The sequence below is a fragment of the Rissa tridactyla genome, chromosome 15, assembly GCF_028500815.1.
Source record: "Rissa tridactyla isolate bRisTri1 chromosome 15, bRisTri1.patW.cur.20221130, whole genome shotgun sequence".
NCBI lineage: Eukaryota > Metazoa > Chordata > Aves > Charadriiformes > Laridae > Rissa > Rissa tridactyla.
Window position 1 is genome coordinate 12,973,311 of NC_071480.1, and position 24,302 is coordinate 12,997,612.

At 51.4% G+C, this 24,302-nt stretch overlaps 1 protein-coding gene across 1 annotated transcript; it reads right to left on the minus strand.

Annotated features, from left to right (window-relative positions):
• Nucleotides 1–225: 225 nt before the first annotated feature.
• On the minus strand, nt 226–5,383 carry SOX9 (SRY-box transcription factor 9). The gene is made up of 3 exons (XM_054221594.1): nt 4,769–5,383; nt 3,481–3,734; nt 226–2,880 (listed from the first exon to the last, which is right to left on the minus strand). The coding sequence occupies exons 1-3, from the start codon at nt 5,197–5,199 to the stop codon at nt 2,099–2,101; spliced, it is 1,467 nt and encodes a 488-aa protein (XP_054077569.1). The 5' UTR covers nt 5,200–5,383; the 3' UTR covers nt 226–2,098.
• Between the last annotated feature and the right edge of the window lie 18,919 nt (nt 5,384–24,302).

The following is a 24,302-nucleotide window of genomic DNA, read 5'->3' on the forward strand; positions in this document are numbered from 1 at the left end:
ACACCCCAAGTCCCAGCAGTGAAGCTAAACCCAGCCCGGGGGCTTCGGCCCGGCCCCGGCTTGGCCTGGAGGCTGTTAATAAATCAGACACCGGTGGGGTGTTTTAATACAATGTATATTTATTGCAAACAATAATATACAAAAAAAAAAAAAAAAAGGTAAGTTTCACAAAGAGAAGGATCTTGCAAACAAACCAAACCAAAAAAAACTTACCTAAAGACAAAATATGATTTAAATGACAGGTCTTTTAAGTTACAGAAATACTTTAAAAAGATCTGCTTTTATACAGAAGTAGAAAGATGACATATTATAAGAGTGCTTTAAGATTTTTTTTTTCTTCTACTGAATCCCTAAAAAAAAAAAAAGTTAACAAATATATCATTTTTTTTTTTAAATAAAAAAAAGTTTGCTGTCTTTTTTAAAAAGCAATCCTTAACTGTTCAGCCACAGCTTCACCAAAGTCAGTGCCCCCACCTCAAGCCAGTTTTTGGGGGGCGGGGGGGGTGGAAGGCTAAAACGGTGCCGCCCCCGCGGCCACGGCCGGGGCGTCGGGTCTCCTCCTCGTGTGTCCCAGAGAGCTGAGGCAGAAAACAAGGCAAATGATTCAGTGATACGCTACATTTGCAATCTTTAGTTTGTACAATTCATTTTTTTTTTCCAGTTTATCCTTAAGACAAAAGAAAAAAAAAAAAAATAAAGGAAGAGCACAAGTTTGTACAAACCCAGGACACAGATTCCAAAAAGAATAATAATAATAATAATAATAAAAAAAAAAGAATTAAAGAGATAAATAAAGGACTGGTTACAGTTTAGACCATAATTTAACAGGCACGGTTACCTTCCAAATAATGCTCCCACAAACGCTTTTGAAAGGACTTAAAATAGAAGGGAGATTTAAAAAAAAAAAGAAAAAAGAAGGAAATTGTGATTAAAAACTGCTCTTCTCACAAAATAAATAATTTAAAGTATCTGTGATGTCCCGCAAAGCAGAGGGGAGCCCCTGGGTGGGTTGTGCATCAGGCTCGGCTGGAGGGGGTCACGCTCAGCCCCCCCCAGCCCCAGGGACGGGCAGAGCTGGGGACAAGTGATTATCCCAGGGCTGCTTTTAAGGCTTCTCAACAGCACTTCTTGCTGTTTTGGGGATTTTTTTTTTTTAAATTTTTTTTTTTTTTTTAATTAAAAAAGCTTTCTGTTTTTCTTTCTTAAGGCTCAAGGTTATTAAAAAATAAAGTTAAAAATCTTCTGCCGGCTGGTTTTCGCTATTAGTTAGAAAAATAAAGCCTCTCCCATGCTCGTCCCCGCACAATCTCAGCTCGCGTCTCCCACGCCGCAGAGCTGACCATCGCTAAGCCTGACGCTGGCCACTTAACAGAGCTTTGTTCCGAGTTAAAAGCACGCCGTTTTGCTTTTTAATTTTTATTTTTAGAGAAAGAAAAAAAAAAAGACACTTATCTATACAAAAATACCTCTGACTGCAAGAAAACCTAGGACTGCTCCACTAAGTGTCATTTTTTTTTAGCTGTTGGAAAAATAAGAGCGTTTTTAAAAAATCTCTAAAAAATATGTATAAATCCCCTCAAATTGGTAACGAATCATACACAGTACATACTAAAAAATATTTAAAATAGAGAATATTCCTCACAGAGGACTCTGAGTTCTCTCTTTTTTCCCCCCCATTTTTTTTTTTTTTGCTTTTTTTAGTTACTGCTAAAAAAAAAAAAAAATCATTACAAAAGTCCAGAGAACAAGACAGCTGAGCTGGTTGGTTAGAAATCTCCTCTCCACACCGCGCCCTGGAAGCAGAGTTGAAAGTCCAGTCCTTGGAAAGTCTGTACCGAGTTTTGCCGGGTCTCGGGGCGGTCGGCCCCTTTCCTGGAGGATGCTGTAGTGCAGAAGGCTCGAGGCGCTCTCTCCTCCCCGCCAGCATTGACTTTAGCGTCTCTTTTTTAATTATTATTTTAATTTCAAAGAAGGACAAAAGTCTGAGGAAGTTCCCCGATCATCATGTTGTTGCTTCTTTCGTGCTTTTTTGATTTTTTTTTTTTTAAATTTATTTTTTATTTTTATTACTATTATTTGTATTTTATTGGAAATGGCTTTAGGGTCTGGTGAGCTGTGTGTAGACGGGCTGTTCCCAGTGCTGGGGGCTGTGGGTCTGGGGGATGGAGGGGACCCCTGAAGTGTCTGCAATGGGGGTGTACATGGGGCGCTGCGTGGGGTTCATGTAGGTGAAGGTGGAGTAGAGGCTGCTGCTCTGCCCGGCGGCGTGGCTGTAGTAGGAGCTGGAGTTCTGGTGGTCGGTGTAGTCGTACTGGGAGCGGGTGATGGTGGGGTAGGAGGAGCCGTAGTGCTGGAGGTTGAAGGAGCTGTAGTTGAGCTGCTGCGGGGAGTGCTGCTGCTGCTCGCTGTAGTGGCTGGGGCTCAGCTGCTCCGTCTTGATGTGCGTCCGCTGCTGCGCGGTGCCCTGCTCCCCGCTCAGCGCCGGCAGCCCGTGCTGCGCCGGCGGCTGCGCCTGCGGCGGGGGCTGCGGTGGGGGCTGCGGCTGCTGCTTCGACATCCAGACGTGGCCAGCGCCGGCCTGCGAGCCCGCCGTGCTGCTGATTCCGTAGCTGCCGCTGTAGGTCACCTGGCCGTGGGTGGCCGGGACCCCCGGGTGACCGTTGGGGGGGAGGTACTGATCGAACTCGTTGACGTCAAAGGTCTCGATGTTGGAGATGACATCGCTGCTGAGCTCGCCGATGTCCACGTCTCTGAAATCGATGTGGGGCGGCTGCCGGCCGCCTTCTTGCAGAGGGCGGCCCTCCCGCTTCAGGTCCTGCTTGCCCGGCTGCACGTCCGTCTTGGGGGTGGTGGGGGGCGTGGGGGGGCCCTGCGATTGCCCTGCGGGAGGAAAGAAAGAGCATGGGGGTGAAGGGGGTGTCGCTTCTGCGACGGCCGGGCACCCCTGCGCCCGTGGCTCCCCGAGGCGGGAGGTGCTGCCGGACGCGATAACGCTGTTAATCGTTAACGCGCGGCCGGATAACAGCACGTCGCTTCTGAAAGCAGTTGCGTCGGGCAACACAAACACGTCCAGGTGCGAGGGACACAGATGTGAGCCCCACCAGCGCCCATCTATCGCGCCGGGTAAAACAACCCAGCCTGCAGGCATGAGTCACGACAGCAGGGCCATCTTTTGGTTTATTTTTTTTTTTTTAAAAAAAAAAAAGGATGGGTTCATGTTTCTCGTGGGCGGAGGGGGTGGAAGCAGCCGCAGGGGCTGGCACACACGGGCGAGCATTTGTGTGCCCGTGCTATGGGGAAGGCTGGCGGGCAGCTCTGCCCCTCTCCCGGCGCAGCCATCCCCTTCTTGCTGTATGTCTGGGTGTCTCTCCTTTTTTCCCCATCCCTCCTTACCCAGTCCCACTTTCAGCCTGGCTTGGGATGCAACTTTTCTTAGGTAGCCGTGACTTAACCCCCCCGTAACACCTCGCGAGCACCTACCCGAGTGCTCGCCGGGGGAGTGCACCTCGCTGATGCTGGAGGACGACTGCGGGGAGTCCGCCTGCAGCGCCTTGAAGATGGCGTTGGGGGAGATGTGGGTTTGCTCGGAGCCCTCCTCCTGCTCCGACTGCCCATTCTTCACCGACTTCCTCCGCCGCGGCTGGTACTTGTAGTCGGGATGGTCCTTCTTGTGCTGCACCCGCAGCCGCTCGGCCTCCTCCACGAAGGGACGCTTCTCGCTCTCGTTCAGCAGCCTGCGGGGGGCGGGGGGGGGCGGGACGGGACATGGGGGGTGAGGGGCTGCAGCTCAACGGGGGGCATTAGCGGCTTCCCCCCACTATGGCATTACCACCAGCCCAGACCTCTGGGTTCCCCCGAATGGCAATGCAAAGGCCCCCACACTGCTGAACGCCCCTGTCTGGGGCACATGCTGGTTGTCAGCCCCCCTTCTTGCCCCCCCCGCCAGATTCCTTCGGTAGCCGAACAAGAGGTGCAAGAGCCACGGCAGAGTCCAGTCCTCATCCCCCCCCAGAAGGTCCCCCCTGCAGAGGCGCATGTCCTGTCCCCAGGGCACTTGAGGTGACAGACCTGTCGCTGCCTGCCAGGGCCAGGTTTGCTCCCTGCTTTCTTTCCCTGCCGCAAATTTAGGATTCCCCCCCCGCCCCTTCCCTTCTGCAGTCACAGCGCAAGAGGCAGCCAGGTGACTCACTTTCCTTCTGTTTTCCTCCCCTCCCTGCCTTATTTTGGAAGTCGGAGGGCACCCAGCCATGTGCCACTCATCGCCGCCACCCACCCACCCGGGGCTTGGCACCGCACGGCGACCGCTCGCCGCCCCCCCCCCCCCCCCCCCCCCCCCGCCCCGGCTCGCCCCGCACCGCTTCTCCTCCCGGCTCGAGCTGATGCAATCCCCAAAAACCATCATTTCCTCGGGACCAGAGCACAAACAAACACAGGCCAAGGCGGGCCCCCGGCTCCGCCAACCCCCACCCCCCCACCCCAGCACGGCCGGGCCCGCTTCCACCCGGGGCCATTCCTCAAGGGAAAGAAACCACTTGCAAAAACAGAAGGGAACCACTTTCCCTACTTTCCCCCTGCTATTCTGGCTTTTCCTGCGCCAAAGGAGTTCGCCAGCCCGTGCAAAAGTTTTCAGCGAGTTTTTCCAGCCTTAAAACCATCCCCCGACTGCTGGGACATACTTCGCCCCCCCTCCCCCCCCCCCCCGCCCACCCCACTCCGCACCGCCCCGCACCAGCATCCCCCGCCGAGCCCTCCCGGGCTCCGCACTCACCTCCAGAGCTTGCCCAGGGTTTTGCTGAGCTCGGCGTTGTGCAGATGCGGGTACTGGTCCGCCAGCTTCCTGCGGGCCGCCTGCGCCCACACCATGAAGGCGTTCATGGGTCTCTTGACGTGGGGCTTGTTCTTGCTGGATCCGTTGACCCGCACGGGCATGGGCACCAGCGTCCAGTCGTAGCCCTTGAGCACTTGGCTCACCGCCTCTCGGATGCACACCGGGAACTTGTCCTCGTCGCTCTCCTTCTTCAGGTCCGGGTCACCCTTGGGGAAGGTGTTTTCTTGGGGTCTGGTGTTCTCCGTGTCCGAGCCGGATCCAGAGGGGCAGGGGGAGCCGGCGGAGTCATCCGACATGGTGGGGCTGGGGGCGTCGGAGATACATTTGTCCTGTTCTTCTGTCATTTTCATGAAGGGGTCTAGGAGATTCATGCGAGAAAGTGGCAGAGGGGGGGACAGGGGATGAAAAAAAAAATTAAAAAAAAAATATAAAAAAATCAGGTGGCTCGGGGGCAGGGAAGGGTTAAAAAAAGTAAAACTAGGAGACGAAGTCTCCACCAGCGTGAAGCCCGGCTGGGGAGAGGAGGGAGAAAGCTGGAAAAAGTTTGCAAAAGTTTTTTTATTGTTGTTCCCTACCCCTCTAAGTGAAAATAAAAAAACACGGGGGGGCGGGGGGAGAAACTTTTGCAAGTTGCAGGAGAAAAGGGGCGGGTGGGGGGGGGAAAAAAACCCCGTAGCAGGAGCGGCGGCGACGGCAGGAGGAGGCCGGGTGGCCGTCGGTGGGCAGCGTGGGGCTGGAGTGGCCGTGGGTGGGCGGCGGTGGCCGGTGTCGCCCCGCCGGTCTCCAGCGCGGCTCTGCGGCCCGCGCCGCGGCCGCGGAATAAATACTCTGCGCGGCGATTTCGGCCCGGGAGCGCTCCGCCAATGGGCGCCCGGCCCCCGGGGGCTGGCGTGCACGCCATTGGCTGCGCCGCCGCCGAGGGGCGGGGCCGGCGGGGCGCGCAGCGGCCGCGCCGCGCAGGGGGCGGCTGTCGGGGGGCGCGGGGGGGGGGGCGGGGGCGAGGGCGCGGAGAGGGGAGCGCCTTACGCGGGTGCGGAGCGCTGGCGGACCCCCGCGCCCCTCTGCGCCGCTCCGCCCGCCGCAGGGGTGTCTGCCTCGGCGGGAGCTGCGGAGCGAGCGCGGGGAAGGCGGGGGGACACGGACGCGCGACCCGCTGCGGGTTTTACCGCGGGGCGGGCAGCCCTCCGCGGGCGCGGAGCGGCGGTGGGGGAGCGCGGCGGCGCGGCGGGACCCGCGGGCGCTGCGCGGCGCCGTCCAGAGGGGGCGCCAAAGGCCCAGGAACGGCGCGTTGGGGGCGGGGAGCGTTGCGCGCCCGCGGGGGGACGGGGCGGACGTCGGGGGGGGGGGGGGGATGGGGTGGGTTCCGCGCTGCGCCCCCCCCGCCTCTCCGCGCCCCCCTCCGCGGCGCCGCCCCTGCTGGCGCTGTGCGTAGGGGCCGACACGGGGGGAGTGCGTGAAACTTAAGATACCCCAAAACGCACTTTTTTTTTGGGGGGGGGGGGGAAGGTGTGCGCGCGTCGGTTTCTCCCCCCGCGCCCATCCCATGCCACTGCACGAGAGCCCCATATTCCCCCCCATTTTTTTTTTTTTTATCCCTCCTTATAGGATTACTTTTGAGTCCCCGCGGAATCCCTGCCCTGCTGCGGGGTGAGGGACCGAGCTCCCGGGGAAGCGCTGCGAGGGGAAAAGGGGGGGCCGCCCCCTCCCTTCCCCACCCCCCCACCCCCCCAAAAAAAAAAAAAAGTTTTGCCGAGTTGACCAACTCTTAGCATCAAAACAAAACAATGAAAAGCAAACAAATAAACCCTGGGAGCGTATCTCTAGATAAATAGACCTCCCCGTGTAGTGAATCGCAGAGGATCTGCGTTTTTAATAGCAAATTGCTTTTCCGTGCGCGTGAGAGCGAAGTATCGGGGATGCTGCGGGAGAGAAGTCGGTATTTTAGAGTGAATAAAGCAAATTTCATCTTTTAGGGTTTAAAGGAGAAAGGGGGTGTTTGGTGAGAACTGATTTTTGGTGCAGAAGCGCACGCAGGCAGCACGCGGGGTGAGCTGCCCCCCATCGCCGGGGTTTCGGGGTGGGGGGAGAGACCTTCTACCATTTCTCCCGTTGCAAAATGCGCACTACATAATTCTTGATTTTAGCCGGAGCGTTGAGGTCGGTGCTTTATCGAAGCTGCTTTAATTTGCAGCTTTTGTCCTGTTGGAGAATCCTCGGGGCCGCGGCCGGCGCGGTGGCCGTGCCCTGGTCTGAGTCCCTGGTCACGATTGTCACCGTTACGTTACTAAGCGCGTTTTAAAAGGTATTGGAAACGGCATATGAAAAAAAAGTAAAAAAAAAAAAAAAAAAAGAAAAAGAAAAAAAAAGGAAAAAGGCAGCGGGGGAAGGAGCTCTGAATAAACGCATTTGAAAGCAATCTCCCTGGTAGACCCTGCTTGTCTTTTGCTATCTTTCCCTGAGGGTTATTTTTGTTTATTTTTTATGTTTTTTTGCTTGCAAACTTTTGGAAAGTAGTTTTCTTTGGGTGAGTGTAAAGGTAAGTGTCCGTCCTATTTCCAGAGCCTTTGTCTGAGAGAACAGGGGGACTGAGAGCAACGGGAGATTTCTCTCCATCAGCGTTTGGGGTTTCGCCTGCCGGCGACACCGAAGACGGGTTTCACAGCGTTGCGTAGCTTTACTTTGCTAAATACGCAGTCGGCCAAGAGGGAGATAACGCTGAATTTTGTATCGTTATTTGCAGTGAGAAAGGTAAACTTGTAGTAAATGTTAAAGGAGATAATTTTGAAATATTTTCCCTTGGCAATTTCAGCTCTGGGCGAGTGCACGAGTGGAACTGAGCTCAACAAATCTCTTTTAATAGATGTATTTGTTATAGGAACATCAAAGAAAACTCGGGCAGTAGATTGTTCTTATCTCAGCTGGAGCTGCTGTAGCAAAAATCCGAACAAATGTACCTGGAGGAGACAAATATGGTGACAACAGCTTGTTCCATGGCTTTCCTGCTGATTGGCAGAGATAAACACAAAAACAATTTGGGAGGATAATTGATTTAATGAAAAGTGTAATAATTAGAACATTTTTCATTCTGAAAGTCCATCTGCTGAAAGGGACTCTGGCTTTTCATTACAAAAGACTCTGTTTTAACAAAAGAAAGTGGTTTGACAAGTTTGAACAATAAACAAAAGAGAAATGGGAAAGAGCTTTCCAGTTCTGTTATCGTGTGTAATTTTATAATTTCTGAATTATTATTTTTAATTCCTGTTCCATGGACTATTTAGACAACACGGACAAGTTGATTAATCACAGTCGTTTTGCAAGGTTAGAAGTTTCCTTTAACGTGACAAGCTGTTGCTGCTTTTCCGTCAGGATGGAAGTTTTCTTTTCTTTTTAAAGAATTGACATTGTTTTATCGTGAAGCGGCGAGCTCGGCTCTCAGGAAGGATTTTTAGTGAGAAGCGTGTGGATTATAGCCCTCGTTGGATGGTTTGGTCCCCCCCACACCTTGTGCTAAATCACATCAGCGTTTTTTAGGAGACGAGCCTTCCGAGGCTCTGAGCAGGGAGTGGAGGAGCCGGGAGTTTTGGGAGCAGAGGGAATAGCACCCGTGGGGGGGGGGTTTGGGAGGTTTCTCCCTCAAACCGTACAAATACAACACTGATGCGTCTCAGATCTGTCGTGCTGCAAGAAGTTGTGGTTTAGTGGTGTTTTGGGGGAGCTGGGGGGAGGGGGGGCGGTTCTCTGGCTGCTCCCCCCCCCCGCCCCAAGTCCAAGGAAGTTTGCTCCGTCCCAAGGCCGGAGCCTCCTCCCCGGGGCCGGGGGTCCAGCGCTGCCCAGCCACTGCACCGGCGTCACCGGGGCGGCCGTGATGTCACCCCGTCCCCTCTGACATCATGCCTCCGAGAAACCCAAGGTGACACCCACCCCCACCCCCCCCGCCCCGAGTCCAGAGAAACGCTCTCCCGGCTCGCGTCAAACGGGGGCAAAATGGGGAGAGTTGGGTTATAGCAGAATTCTCTGAAAGCAAAGGCGTTCCCGCAGCAGATCGCTTAATTTGGGTATCAAAACTGCATCGATCTTTCATCGATGGCACAAAATGGGAACCTCGGGTACGGTGGTGCCTTTGACTTTACCCGTCCCGAATGCTCCAGTGTTTTCGGGTGGCGGCTGTCGGCAGGCGAGTCCTGGGGCTTGATGCAGCGCAGTTAATTGCAGTGTAATTATCGCTCCCTCCTATAAAAAAATCACTCCCTCCTAAACAATGACATTTTATTAAAAATGAGCGAGTCGGACTGCATCCCACCAAGCACAAAATAATGCCGGCGGCCGAACAGGCTTTGCCCGCTCCGGGTTTTTCCTGGCTCATAGGGAAGGGCCGGGAAGGGTCAGCCGTGGCCGCAGCTGAACATTTTGACGTGCAGCGCAAGATATTAGCGGTTTGCTTCATTTTTCTCCATTGGCTTTCTTTTCTGGCCCTCGTCGGGTCTCCAGGGCGGGCATCCTGCATCTTTCCAATTTGGGGGTTGCTGCGTGAAGCGACAAGTATTTAATTTCCCACTTCGGAAGCGTTACGGATGCAGGGATGGAGCTTGCGCTCTGGTTTATCGGGTCACCCGCCCAAGAGCCTGGTTGGTGTCAAGTCCCTTTTGAGGTGGCCCTTGATGCCACGGCGGATCCGAGGAGGTGACCCCGCGCCGGGGCTGTTGGACACATCTGCCCCGGTCAGGGTTTGCAGCCTCTGCCCTGCGCAGAGGTCCCGTCCCCTTTTGTACTTTATCTATTTATTTTTCAAAAGCCCCAGCGTTTCTCAGGCACATTCTGACATGTCCTTAGCGGAAGGTCATTGTACAGCTTAAAAAAAAGAAAGAGCGAGCAATAGCTGCGTGGTGATGTGCTGGGGCGCAGAATTGTCATTCATTGTGTAAATTTAGCTAAGAATCCCTCCATGTGGTGTATTTGCATCACTGTATGAATTTTGAGAAATCTCTCTATTTCTCTGGCCTGTTGTGACAATCCACCGCCCTCAAAAGCTGCCGCGGGTTGAGCTGGAGACAACGCCGTGTGTTGATCCGAGCTTGGCAAACACCGACCTGGGAATGGGTGGGAAAGCTGCGGGACGGGCGTTTTTCCCCCCCCTTTATTTCAGTGTGCAAAGTACCAGGGAGCCTGAAGACTCCCAAGATTAGCGCCTGAAAGATATTTTCTTTTATGGCGTTTTAATTCGCGCCTAAAAATACCGTCTTGTCGGACTTGCTGCATAGAATAAAGCGAAAGAAATTCAGAGGTTTCAGAAGAATAACCTCAGCGCTGCAGTAAAATTAGTCTGATTATTTACAAGGGCTGAGCTGGGTGGCAGTGTTAATTTGGCCACGTCTGTCTGTTTTAGCTATTAAATAACTGCACGCTCATTGTGGCTGGTGAAATAGCATCACTTTAAATAGCGTCGAGATTTACCACTTAAAAATTAATCCTGGGAAAGCGAAGCCGCCGGGGGGCCGGATCCTTCCGGGGGCGATGAGGATTGGGCTGAGTCTCAGAGACGTCGGGAAAGGCATTGTGGGTTCTGGGATCGGAGAAAGGCTTTTTTCCCCCCTCGGAAAAAAAGTTTTGAAAACGCTAAAAATCTGAGAATCTGAGAAAAGGAGGGGGAGAGCTCTTTGTTAATAAGAAATAGCGGTGCTGGTCGGCAGCTCCCCGGTTTGCTGAGCTGCTGCCCCGCCGGAAAAATGCAGGGAGGGATTTATTCTCACTCACGTTTTGGAGTCTGGATCTGGGAGCTGAGCAGCGCCGGAGGAGTTTTAACGCTCCCTGGCCCCGGCGCGGGCTCCGCCACGGTAAACAGACATAACCTCGCCGTTCTTTTCTGCTCTTGCTCCCACAGTTGGAAACCACCGCGCGCAACCTCGTCCTTCACAAACGCTCTTTTCTGGAGACGGAAAGCGATAGAGTTTGGGGCGATTTATTTATTTATTTGCTTGCTCGCAGCGCTTGGCTCGGCGCTCCGCAAACTTGGGTAAATGGAAAATTTACCAGGCTCAGTTAAAGTGGAATGGAAATACCCTCCCCAAAGTGCCGGGTTTTTCTCCTAGGAGAAAAATAGGAGAAATATTATTATTAATTTTTATTTTAATTGTGTTTTGGTTTTTTTTTTGTGTCCCTCCGAGGTGCACCTTTAGCTTGCGTGAATGCTTTTGGCCCGCGGAGCGCTGGCTGTTGGCTGGGGCTGTGCCCTGGTTGCCAGCCACGGCGTCCCCCGGCCGTCCCTGCCGAGCTGGAAGCAGTTCTCCCGCTAAGATAAATCAATCTGGTTCGAATCACTCCGGGGTAAAGTGATCAAAGCCAAAAGTAAAGCTCCGGTAATGAGGACAAAAGACGTAGTTTTCATTCATAACAATACTGAGCTCTGCAGAAAACGCCCGAGAGCGGATGCTGGTGACAAGTGGTCAGCATCATCTTGTATCTATTTTTTTTGCATTTTTTTTATTATAAATGGATGAGCGTCCCGCTGTCGGTGTCGCTGCCTGCGTTCACGGTGGCATCAGCCACCACCGCTCGTGTCCCCCCGCTCGTGCAGGGACGTGTGTGACATCGCGAAGACTCGCTCTCTAAGGTTAAAGAGAAGCAGGATTGCTTTAGAAGGTATAAAACCTGCTTATAAATTAAAAAAAAATAAAAATCTCTCAACCTGATTATAAACCCTGGTGGATTCTAGTTAATGTACATATTTTTTTAGTTTTGTTTTGATCCGTTTGTGCCGTACAGCACGCTCTTGTAAACGGCGGTTTGGGTATAGCGTGGAAGCCGTGCAAATCGTACATGTTGTTTCATAGTCACATACAGATAAATAAATGGCCGTAATTTTAAACCGGCCCTATTATGTTTTCCAAGCAATAGTTCAAATTACACAGCCCAGCAACAGCTTACAAGAAATCCATCAGAATTGGAAGGGGGAATAAAACTGCCATTCTCTCTACCTGTTTGTGCAGCTCCTCGCTAACGCAGGGAGAGCCCGACTGTTTATTTGGAGAAGTAAAGTTGTGGAAATATACTTGGAGGGTGTAATGTGGACAGCACGTGTTTCTGGGAGCTACCTGAAGTCTGTGTCCTAATGGCTTGCAGATGTCCCTGGGTCACCGATTTCCTATGGGCCAGCGAACGCGGCAGCGCCCACCCCTCCCGCTCTTCAAATTAAAAAAAGAAATTAAAAAAAAAAAAAAAGGGGATGGTGGATATCGGGGGGGTGGGGTGGGGGGGGGAGGGAGGGGGGAGCGTTCAACTTCTGGAACTTGTAAAATTGTTTGTTTGGGTTGTTTCCAGCTCCCATCCCACCGCTGCTCCGGAGCGATTTGGAAATTCTAGCTGCCAGGTCCATGTTCGGGTGGAACGATGATTTATTTGAAAAATAGAGAAATCTGCTATGGGATCACTTTTAGTTTGCTCAGGGTGGGGAGTTTGTTTGCACGGGGATTATTTATGTAAAAAACTTGCAGTTTTCTCTACTGAGTAATAAACAGGGATTTGTTTTAGTTATATATATATATCTCTAAACACAGACTCACGTATGCATGCACTCGTATATACTGAAAATACGTATATCTCTGTCTTGCTGTTCCCCTTTTATGCCAAGTGCGCAGCTATGTGCCCGAGAGCCGTATAAATACTTTATTTTACGTATTAACGTAAATCTTAAGACGCGTCTAAGAATTTAGATAAAAAGTTTTTTGCGTTTTGGCGTTGTATTTCTTCCCCGGGGTGACGGGAGGTGGGGAAAGCGGAGGGTGTGCTCAGGGCCACCCCCCTCCCTTGCTTCTCGGTGTCTGGGTTTGTGCGAGTCCCTTCCTGCACCCACCACGGAGGATGCCGAAACCGCCACGGTCCGGCTCCGCTTTGCTCAAATTTGGGCACTTTTCTGCCCTGGTGTCTCTGCCATTGGATGTGGCCCTCTCCCTCCATCACTTTGGGGCAGGATGTGACCGGGAGCGAGCACGGAGCGTTTTCCTACCCCCAGGGATGCTGCTGAGTGGGGGACATTGTTTTCCTGGATGCTGAGGGTGCTCTGGCCCGGGAAGCACGGGACGTGGCGCCAAGCAGCTCCCGGGCTCCTTTTCCCATGGGAAAAGCATTTCAAGGCGTTTTTAAGGTGCCTGTTTTTGCTGGCGGCAGCCGGATGGCATTGCTGGGCACCGGGGACGCGGGGGATGATCCTGGCGGGATGCTCTGAGCAGAGCAGCATCCCTGGGATGTTCATGGCTGTTTCACCCATTTCCTCCCTTTTTTGCCCCGTGCTGATGATTAAGGGAGTTTCCCGGGGCAGGTGGCCAAAGGGGCCGGGGTAAGGACTGGGAGCCTTGTTCCAAAGGCGCTGAAATGAAAAGCTGATTTTAAATACCTGTCCTGGGGCTGGACCACGGTCCGGGTCTCCGTATGGACCATCCCGACCTGGAGCCTCCATCGGGCAGGAGGACCCGGGAGCTGCTCCGGCGCTGGGCAGCCGAGCCAGAGGTGCTCTTTTAATTTCTCCTTAAATCGCTGTTTAGTCCATAAACAGAATTGCTTGCTTGCTTTTTTTTTTGATTTAACAATGAAACTTTGCAGCGGCATATCGTTTATTCCATTTTCCTCCTATTTTCATTTGCTTTCTTTATGTGGCAAAAAAAGGAGGAATGGCTGTTGAAAGAACAGCATGCTTATGGTTAAAAGAAAAAAATAGCGTAACACTCATCGCGTTAAAATTAATATAGGAAAGCGGAGTGTGATAGAAAAACAGAAATCGGGAGGGCAGGGAGTACTGGTTTTTCTGCGTCTGCCTGTCTACCTGCCTCTCCTATCTGTGACAGATTAGAAATACGCGCTGGCCATTTAGCTTGGCAAAAATCATACTTTTTTGGCACGAACATGAGAAAAAAAATCATCCTGCTGCTAAGTGGGAAAAGCTTATTCTGAGAATAACACCATCCGGCTCCCGTTTTTTTACCTAGAAATGTTTGCTGTGTCTTAACAATAACACAGAAAGTCTCAGACTCCATGACAGAATATCATTATATTTTCTGGTTTTAGGAAAAAAACTATTATAAATATGTCTCCGAATGGTGTATATATACCTTGGCTTGCAGTTTAATTTGCTGTCAGTCTGAAACCACTCTTTATCGTAATCCCGGGTTCCTACTCATAACACACAAAACGATTTTTGACTTTGAAGAAGAGGATGAAAACAGGTGCCGCCTTCAGCGACGGCAGACAAAACGCCGCTTTCCCGTAGCCCGGGTGAGGGAGTGACAGCCCGCAGCTCTCTGGGAAACCCCAGCCAAAAAAAAAAAAGACATCTCATTTTATTTTACTTTATTTTTTTTAATTTAATTTTTATTTTATTTTATTTTATTTTAATGTTTAATTCCGAAACCTGCGCTTGAGAATTTAGGGCTACAAATGCTACTTGCCGCGCTTATCCAAAATAAACTCTGGCTGAAGAATAATATTTTAGCGGAGTAAATGAAACGGCCGCAAAAGAAGCATCGTGAAAACGTACCTTGGTGTGGAGCATGACTCTCGACTGAGCCCCGACTTGCTCAGCGCTGTCTTTTACGGCCACTTACGCTGGAGAGACTTTACTGGGAATTCAGGGGGATCCGGGGAGGGAGATGACTTTTAATGTGGTGTTTTTAAACATAGCCCAGGTGCTCGCAACCGCCTGTGGTGATCCCCCACCCAGTCTGTCCTCAGGTAGTTAACATTCACCAAAATATTGATGGCAGTTACCTTTCCTGCCAGCTCTTATCTGAGTGGGCTTGAGTAGGACTTTGGCAGTGCCTGAAAGGAGGTATTGTTATCTTACGGAAAAAAAAAGCAAAAAGAAAAAGAAAAGAAAAAGGAAGGGGGGGGAAAGAAAAAAAGCAAAGAAAACTCAAAGAAGCCAAGTTGAGAAACAAAGGAGGATTTTGGCTCAGCTCTGCCCAGGACAGCGCTGGGACGGGGCCGTCCCCTCGTCACCAGCCCCAGGGCCTGGCGCTGGGAAATGTTTGCTCTTTATAAAACAGTTGGGTTGGGTTTTTTTCTTTTTTTCCTATCTCCTATTTGTAAGGCTTCTTAGCATCCCTTTGGTGTGCCTGAACTCGGAGTACGAGCACGTATGTGTGTGTGTCTCCTCCTCCCTCATCAGTGCCCTGCGTCCTCCTTTTGAACTCCTGCTCCAATTTCAGCCAAGTTTGACAAAGAGGATGTTGAAGAGATCAGGTTTTTTTTTGGTAATTTGCGAAGATACAGTAAAACACTGCTGAGGAAAAGAACGGCAACGTGAGGTTCCCCCATACTAGACCTCAGAGCATCCACAGATGCCGAGGACTGTCTGTAGGAAGGCAGGTTCCTGCCTTCTGCTGCCCATACAACTCCTCATGGGCTTTTGATTTAGTTATTTGCTTGTCTGTCACCTCATCATTTGTCCTAAATTGGCTCAAAGGCTGACCTTCACGTCTAGAATCAGACCCTTTTATCTTTTTGGGTCTAACGGTCCAGGTTTGGTGTCCAGGCCAAATCATTTCCAAGAGGTGTCTTTCTCTGAGACAGTCTGAACAGCAGTCCCCGAGAAGGTGACAAAGCTGAGGTCTCCAAAATTACCTGAAACTACACTGATAACGCCCACATTTTTTCTGTATTAGTGGGGTAGGAGGGATATATTTTGGGACAGGGGAAAGAAAAAAAGAAAAAAAATCCCCCGAAGAAAATCAAATCCAGTCTTACTGGTCTGGCAGCATTTGTGAAAGAAAAAGCCAGGAGTGCAACTGGGTGACTGTGGAGCGTGGCCATATGTGAGAGGAGACCTCTCTGCCTGGGTGAGGCTCTCAAGGCAAATATCAGAAGTTATTGGACTATTTTAGGGGAATCTGGTGGATTGGGCTAACGAAGCTAGAGCTCTGACTCATTAACTCCCTGCCTGGTGCTGCCACCCTCGATCCGAGCCCTCCCAAGGGAATCGGGTCTTCCCTCTCCTGCAGGTGAGGTCCTGGCAATTAGCAGGATTAGCCTTGGATGACAATCAGCACTTGGAGTTTGACCTTGCAGGATGCTGAGTGCTTTCAGCTGACTCTGTGGTGGGGTTGTTACTGCTTGGGGCTTTATGGGAGTTGTCTTCTGCAGCGGCTCATGGTGGCCCCAGGAAGGCTTTTTAGCAGAGCTAATATTAGGGGTCCTCACTTCGGCTGGGAAAATGAAGCTGTTTGCTCCCACCACAGGCCATTTCTCCAATCGAGCAGTTCCCTGTCAGCCCCAAATGCTGATTAATTTTCAACACCTTGCACCCGACTTGCCTGATTGAAGACCGTTGACTCAGAAAACAGGAAAGGTCAGTTTGAGGAACATCTTACCTGGCGCACCGGGCTGCGCATCCAAAACAAACAGCCGTCGCCTGGGATGCCGGCTCCTGGAGGATGATTCCCAGGTCTGTGCGCTTCCTCACCCTCCCAACATCCCAGGGGTGTCCTCCTCTCCGACAGCGGGGGTGGGGGGAAAGGGGTGGAAACCCTCACAGGTTGGAAAACCAGAGACATTTTTGCAGAGGGATTGTTTCAATTAATTCAAAAGGGGAGGGAGATCTGCTGGAACGTAGAAGGAAAGCATCGCTGTTTGTACTGTAAGATCCTGGTTTCTAATCTCCTCTGCACAGGGTGGGACAACACCCTATGGCTTGGGGAGTGTTTTCTGCCCCAGCACACCATGACTGGTGATGGGCTCACGGGTTGGCAGAAAGGGGAGGATGAAGCTCTCAGCCCAGGATCAGCTTTCCATTGCGTTTTTCTGGCGTGCAAACCAAAGAGCTCGGGGCCAAGGAGGTTTACGGCGCTCTGCTAAGTGCCCGTGCCCTGGCTGTGCCACGGGGTGGCTTCTTTAGTGGAAAGATGCTGTTAGGGATAAGGAAGAGCAGAGCGATGGAGGGGTGCGGTGGTAGGTTTCAGCTGTGTGGTTGTTCTTGGGAGATTCCTCCTCTGGCTGGGTCCCGGCTATGGTGACCTCGGGGGTCTGCATTTTGATGAGCCACTGATAGTTCCATGAGGCCACATCAACCAGATGGTTCCTTGTGGTCTCCAACTCATCAAAACAGGATCTCAGCTATTAATATAGTCCATCTACAAGATAGCGCACTGATAAGATACCCTATATAAGTGGTATGGGGTTTGGTTTGTACAGAATTTTAAAGAGACTGTTTTGTTGGGGAATCTCTGGACATAAAGTAGTCACAGTAATCCATCACTTTAATGGCTTTACAAGATCCGCTGAGTCGATAATCTGTGATAAAGTAATCTCCAAACCACAGCGCGTCCTCCTCTTGTTACTTGCGCTCAGAGCTGCGTCAGTCGAACAGCCTGGGCCTGGCTGCGTTCGCGTGGGTGGGATGGGTCTGTGCGGTGGTGGTGTAGCAATAGGAAACGGGTGCTTGTGTGTTATGATTTAAGGGAGGCAGAGATACCAATCTGGCCCCAAAGTGTTTTGCTTTGTTTTGTTTTGTTTTTTTTCCTCTGATCCAACTGCTAATGCAGTACCCTGGAAAGGATCGCAGTATCACAGAGCCACGTTTGACCCGGTGGAGAAAAGGACTGGAGTGAAAAATACATCCCCGTTCCTTAGCTTGGGCGCTTGGCCTTGGCCTGATGAATGAGGAGGTAACTGGGTGACTGCCGTAATTTGTGCAGTGCTTAGACATGGAAAGGGATACTGCGTTTCCACAGTAATTCCAGTTAGTGCTCCCCTGTCCCTCCCACCGCCTCCAGATTATGTTTCTAAATGATCTGGGACATTAGAGCAAAATCAGTAGCTGATTAGCCAGCCTGCTTGGCTGCAATCACACCTTTCAATATTCATTACCCACTCCTTGAGCCTGATGATGTTGGGCGGCTGCAGCGAGGGCTGCTCGGTGTTCGGTGTCATTGGCCAAAGATGAGGATTTAGAAGGGACAAAATGGCCACGCTCGCCTGGCCAGCGGGAAATGAGCGCTCGTTTGCAAACGTGGTTGACGAACATGATCGTCTTTTCCCATGGTCTTGGCCTGAAGGCGGGCAGTCTGATAACACCACCCAGGCTGTGCACGTGGAGGGTTGCGGGGGAGGCTTTGCAGTGCAAGGAAAGACCGAGGAGAAGGGAAAACCGTCCACGGAGGGGTTGGGACCAGGCTCGGAGCTGGTGGGAGCCAGCGGAGCAGTTTGCGTCAGCAGAAGCGCTGCTCGTCTGGGTGCTTTTGTAGGGAACATGGAGGGGTTTGCTGGTGCGGGTTGGCTTGGCATGGAGATGTTCAGCAGCTCTTGGAAATCTGTTGGAAGTCAGGTTGGAAAAAGATGTTCCAGTGGGTCCTCTGCAGGTTCCCGCCCTCCCGCCTTTTTTGTAGGTTGGAGCAACACTGCAACACCTTTTTTTTTTTTTTTTTTTTTTTTTTTTCCAATTTTGTTTCTTCTGCTGCTAAACAAACTCCAAAAGTCGGGCAAGTTCAAGAAGAAGAACTAGACAGCCATATTCACAAAGTTTTTTCCCCCAAAGCCCAACAAGATTGCTGTGAGCAGACGAGCAAGTGTGGGGTGAGCTGAATTGGTGTCCCGCCTTCTGGCTGAACAAAGAAGACCGAGAGCCAGCCCTGGGCTTGTGGCCACTGCAGGGGACAAGCCTGCCTGGTGATGCTCCTGGTGAAGGTGGAGGAGGCTGAGCTGCTGCTTTTGTGCAGCAGGGAGGGGGGATTTCGGGGCCAGGAGCTGGTGTGGAGCTCGGGTGGTGCTGAGACCCGCATGTGGCGCGTTCCCATCCCCGGGTTCAGGCGGAGTTTGGCCCCGGCGCTGGGAGCCGCTGGAGACAATGCAAATCCCACCTGCTCCTGCCAGCTGCGCGTTTCGCCCCTGGTCTAACCGCTTGTCTGCATATCACAATGAACCTCAAAGCTCCTGCATAAAATAACACTTTATTATTATTAATAATAATAAGTAGAGGTAATTTGTGATTCTTGAAACGGGCCCAAGCCACCAAATTCAGATCGAGATCTCACTTCAGCCTCCCGAACGTGGGGTTTGGGCTGGTCCCTCGGAGCGCATGGGACCAGTTGTGAAATTCGGAGCTCGGATCCCCAGTCCCTTCCTCCTGCCCCCGAGCTCTCAGCGCTGCGGTCTGGCTGCGGGCCAACGTTTAACCATTATGAAAACCTCTCTATCGAAGGGTGTGCCACCTGTCTCTCCATTTTTTTTTTCCTTTTTTTTTTTTTTTTTTTTAAATTATAATCTTCAGGAGGGTGAATTGCGTTAATGAGATCTGCCGGTAACTGCAGGGTGATCAGTAGGGTTTGCCTGAGGTGGTGGGGTTTGCTACGCTGGAGAAAACCGTCGGGGCTGCTGAGTCCATGTGAACGGCACGGTGTGACCTTGTCGGTCCTTATGGCTATTTTGTCGTGCTTTGCCTGCTGGAGAGTCCCAGCCTTTGCAGTGGCATCGGTGCAGGCTGCGGGAATGTGGGAAGCGGCAGGTGTGAGAGGTCACGGATGGGCTTTTCGGGAGAGCCGCGTGCGGTATGAGACCGTGCTGGGGTGCAGCTACTGCACATCTGGCTCAAGAGTGCTAGAAGTAAATTGCTCCCATCCTATAAGTCTTGTTCCAAAGGTGGGGTGAAGCGGGGAGAAACTTTTATTCTGTTAGCGGGGCAGGCGGGTGAAAGTTTTTCCCATTACTGGGGAATTCACAAAAGCTTTCTCTGGGTAAATTCTCTTCTGTCCAATGCATCCATGTGACACACATCCACAGGGCAGCCCTTTCCCGGTCACCACATCCATAGGCTCCCCTTCTTCTCCCTGACCACCTTCTGACACAGAGCTCCATCCTTTCCCAGTACAGGCTTGAAACTGGCCAAAGGGTTGGTTTATCTAAATAACTTTTGAAGCTATCAGAATGACAGATCCGTGGAGATACGGAGGAAAACGGCACAACTGTTTTTTAGAAAAAGAAGTCAAAATAAGAGAGGCTGAGGTTGCTTTCTTTTGTGCGTGCGGCAGCTTTCAGGTTGGGTATCCAGCACGCTTCTTGGCTTGGCTTGGGTTTTTTTTTTTTTTAAGATCCAGCAAACAGAGCAAGGGTGTTCCGTGTTCGAGAGCTGCTGGAGAGTGGCCGTGTGCGAGCGGGGAACGCGGCGCCGAATCTGCCCCAGCCTCTTTGCCGCATGTCAGGCTCCCTGTGTGTACTGGGGTGTCGCTGCCAGCAACCGCAGGAACCAGTTTGGTGGCAACGGTGCAGCCGTCGAGCGTGAACCTCCCCTGCCTTCTGTGGCAGAACCAGGCTCCCACGGGAGAGAGCCGAAACCGGCTCTTTGGGTGATGCAGCGGGTCCGTCCCAGGGGCAGCCCCGTGAATTCTCTGACCTCCGTCCTCACCGAAAGCCCGGGCAGACCATGGATCAGGCCTCTGCAGAAAGCAAACTCCACCGTTTGCAAAACTGACCCGTGGTAGATGAGTTTTTGCAATACAGGATGGTTTGTGCCATTCAAAACCAAATTTACACACGGGGCTGGGGGGGCGGGACGGGGAACAAAAAAGCTCTGACCAACCGATTGGTGTTTTTATTAATAATTTTTCAAAGCTGCGGGCGTACAGCCTCTCCCTTGTTCCAACAAGCGTGGGTGGGAGAGGGTTCGCAGCCCAGCCTGCACGCCCGGGCGCGGAGGTGGGCGAGCGACTGCAGGCTGGCACTGGCCGAGCGCTGGCTGCGGCGCAGCTCTGCTTCCAGGGCTAAGGAGAAGCCAAGCCAGTGGGAACGTTCTCCAGCATCGTTTTCTGCCATTCACAAGTAATTTTTATTTATGTGTTTGCTTTTTCACATGCAGATGGCCAGCATCAATGGCTCAGAGCTGTGGTTTGCATCCCAGAGCCAAGCAAGTCGTCTTGTCCTGGCTCAGCCTTCAAGCGAGCTGGCTTGCCCATGTCTACCTGGGCTGTTGCTATCTCTGCGAAGTGGGTAGCTCGTTCCACAAGCTTCCAGCAGTAGGTTGCTGGCTGTTTGCATCATAAACTAGTGTTTAAAGTGTGGTTATGGTAGGAAAAGGGCCAGAGAGCAACTGTAAAAATGACATCCTAGGTGGTTTTCTTGAAAATATTTATCCCTTGTCGATGGCTGTCCGGATCGAATTTGCTCCATTTATGAGTCGCAGTGAGATTTCTCACTCCCAAACTCGGTGTGGCAGCTGGAAGCCGCTTCCACTCTTTGCCTTGCACGGCAAAAGGATAGCACTGGAAAGCAAAGGGTCGTGCAGACACCGTTGCTTCGAGCCGCGCAGGGCATGTGCCGGACCCGGCTTAGACCGATGCGTGCTCAACCGTGCCCGGTCTCAATTTATGTGGACTGGGTGACCAGGAGGACATTGTTTGTGTTGACTGATGGTTGGACTAGATGATCTGAAAGGTCCTTTCCAGCCTAGGCAATTCTGTGATTGATTCTATGACTCCCAACGAGCGTGGGTTTGGGCAGCTTTGGAGAGGGCTACGAGCTTGGTGGTAGGGGCCCCGAAAGAAGACTTAAACCCACATTGAGCTGGCAGCAGAGGGCTGCCCATCGTGTTTCCAGAGAGAAGTGGCTTTTCCCCAGGAGGAATCCAGGCAGGAGGCTGGTGACCATCCCGCAGCGGGGATGGCTCAGACCAAGAGGGCTCCGCTGTGGGAGCTCTGGCTCGGAGTAACGGAGACTTGGACTCCACTCCACCATCAATGGATTTTATTGTCCTGCGAGGTTTTGCTCCAACACTTAATTCAGCAGCTCCATTCATTTTGATCGGTACGTACATATATACCTTGGCGCTTGGCTGCCAGGACAGGCCAAACGGTATTACGCAGCCCTGGCCAAAAAGCACAGGGCGAGGTAGGGAGGTTGCAGAAAAATTCCTCCCTCGCTCGGGTGAAGTTCCTAGAATCTGCGGGGAGGTACGGGGTGAGGGTTGGCACCGGCACGGCGGCCCCGCCGGCTTGGACGAGGGCTTGAGAAACTTCTCAGCTTGACTTCGAACCGCTCCGTAAAAAATTCAGGACAAACGTTGGAGGTAAACTGCTAAATCATGTCTTAAATCCTTTCCTCCGGAGTCAGATTCCACTCCCGGCCGCTTACCCGGCACATCTGGAGAGGGGATGCGAAAGTCTGAAATTCACTCTAAACACCCCTCCTTTCCCTTCCCGCCTCCTCCCCGCCGACCTGAGACCTCACGGAGCGTGGGCAGGGATGGGGGGGGGGGCGGACACGGTGCTAATTACTGTCCGAAACGTGGGTGAGTTATGGCTGCTGAGCGCACAGGGCTGGTTTTGTGTGCCGAGTTGGGCCTGGGCACTGCTCTTTCCTCACAAAGGTGAGACCTCCCGGTTTTGAAGTCGGAAAAAGCCCCAGTCCAGCTCCCGAGATCGTTCCTTAGCTTTTCCCTCCCTAATATTTGTATTTTCTTAATTGGAAGGACTCGTACAGAGAAAATCCCGAGGTGGGCGTTGGGTGGTGATGGGACCGTGTGGCTGAATCTGGTGTCTGCTTGGGAACAGTGGGTCCGAAAAAGCTACCGTAAAGAAATGGGTTTGGCGTTTGGTGCTAATCAGGACAAAATCAGTGGTAGAGACAACAAATCTGGGGCAACCTTGTCCATAGTGCAAGACCGGGTAGTCTTGGTGGGTTTTATTCATGCAGTAGCGCTGGGTGTTTGGAAGCGAGGAACGTGCAAACGTCGTGGTTTTGGTTTGCTTTTCAGCTGGCGCCTAATCCTTATTTTCTGTCTCTTTAGAAACTGGAATTTTTTGGCGCCGTTGCCCGTACTGCTTCACAGACATACCGGTGCAAAGAGATTCCCAAGGACCTGCCATCTAGTCTCTAGATAGGAAAAAAAAGAATCCCAGATACTGCATTGCTCTGTGGGGAAGGAGCAGATGGGCAAAGCATTTTCTGCAGGTTTCTGTCTGTGACTGTGAAGAGAAAGTGGTTCGTTATTGTAGGTCTGCAAAAGATTAAATCCGTCATATTTCCTAGTCTGCCTGAGGTTCTAAAGTCCCAAATTAATTTTTTTTTTTTTTTTTTGGCATAGGGCGAATTGTTGGCCTCCTGGGGCTGCCTTTGGACAGGCTACTGATGGGGACAGTAACCAAGTATGACAGGGCTGCACGTTGCATTTCCATTTTCTTTACGGAGCCCCACTTCCTTAAAATTAGGTAAGATTAATGATTCCTCCTTTGATACCCCGGACAATAAGGAAAAGTATCTTTAGCCCAACTTAAAAAACAATGAATTTTTTTTTTTTTAGTAGAGAAGTTACACTTTATATAGTGCGTCTGTCCCAAAGAGTGTGCGGAGGGTAGAATGACCTGACCATGCGAAGAAAAGGTTTTCCTTGAAAACCTGTGTCCTGCTGACCCTTCTCTTTCTCCTGTTGATGGATTATTTTTATGCCAACAGTGGGTGCCTCTTTGTTGCACAAATATCAACAAGGCGTGCTCCAAATGGTTGAAATCCTATTTTCCAATGGGCGCCTTGTCTGGGCGGCATCGGTGGTTCAGAATGGTCTGAAGTTGCGCCAGGGGAGGTTTAGGTTAGATATCAGGAAGAATGACTTTACTGAAAGAGTGGTCAGGCACTGGACCGGCCTGCCCAGGGAGGGGGTTGAGTCACCATCCCTAGAGGGATTGAAGAAACATCTAGTTGTGGCACTTCAGGGCATGCTCTAGTGGCAGAGATTGTAGCTTGTTTGGTTGGACTCGATGATCTTAAGGGTCCTTTCCAACCATGAAGATGCTGTGATTCTGTAATTAATTAATTGAAACATTTCAGCAAAGCGATATCGTTCTGGAGCAACCTCAGGCTCCGGCAGCTTTACTGCCCGTGTCTGATCGCAGAGTCCCAGTTTTAAAAATGGCTTCTCGAGTCTGAACTTTCATCCAAATCGTGAACAATATTTACATCAATTATTTTTAATTAAAAAAACAGAGATAATCTGATGTTTCCCACCGGTTTGGCCCCGGGTTGTTCGGCACTGGAAGAGGATGGGCCAAAATACCCAGAGAAGGACAATTCTCACAGCACCAGCTTTCCGGCCTGAGCGTAGGGAGGAAGTGATGGAAATCCCCTGGGAAATCCTGTTCTCTTCTCATAGGATTCCTGGCCCAACTTTCTACTTAGCCCAAAGTTCTGTGGGAAAATTATATATCTATATGTAAAAAATAATATATATATATAACACACACTTGCATGTTGCCTTTACTGCGTTACTGGAACTGGACGGTTTTCAAGAGCTATAGGCAAGATCTCGGTTCGCTACGGATTGCCTTTTGCTCCAGTAGGGCTAAAGCACTTAAGATGATGTTGCATCTATTTTTAGGTGGTTTCTTACCTTTTTTTTTTTTTTTTGGTTTAGCCTTTGTTTTCTGTATAGCTTAATTTTAGGAGCTGCGATAGGAAAAAATCTTCCTTTCTACCCTCCCTATCCTGCCTGCGTCCCAGGACTTTAACTGGC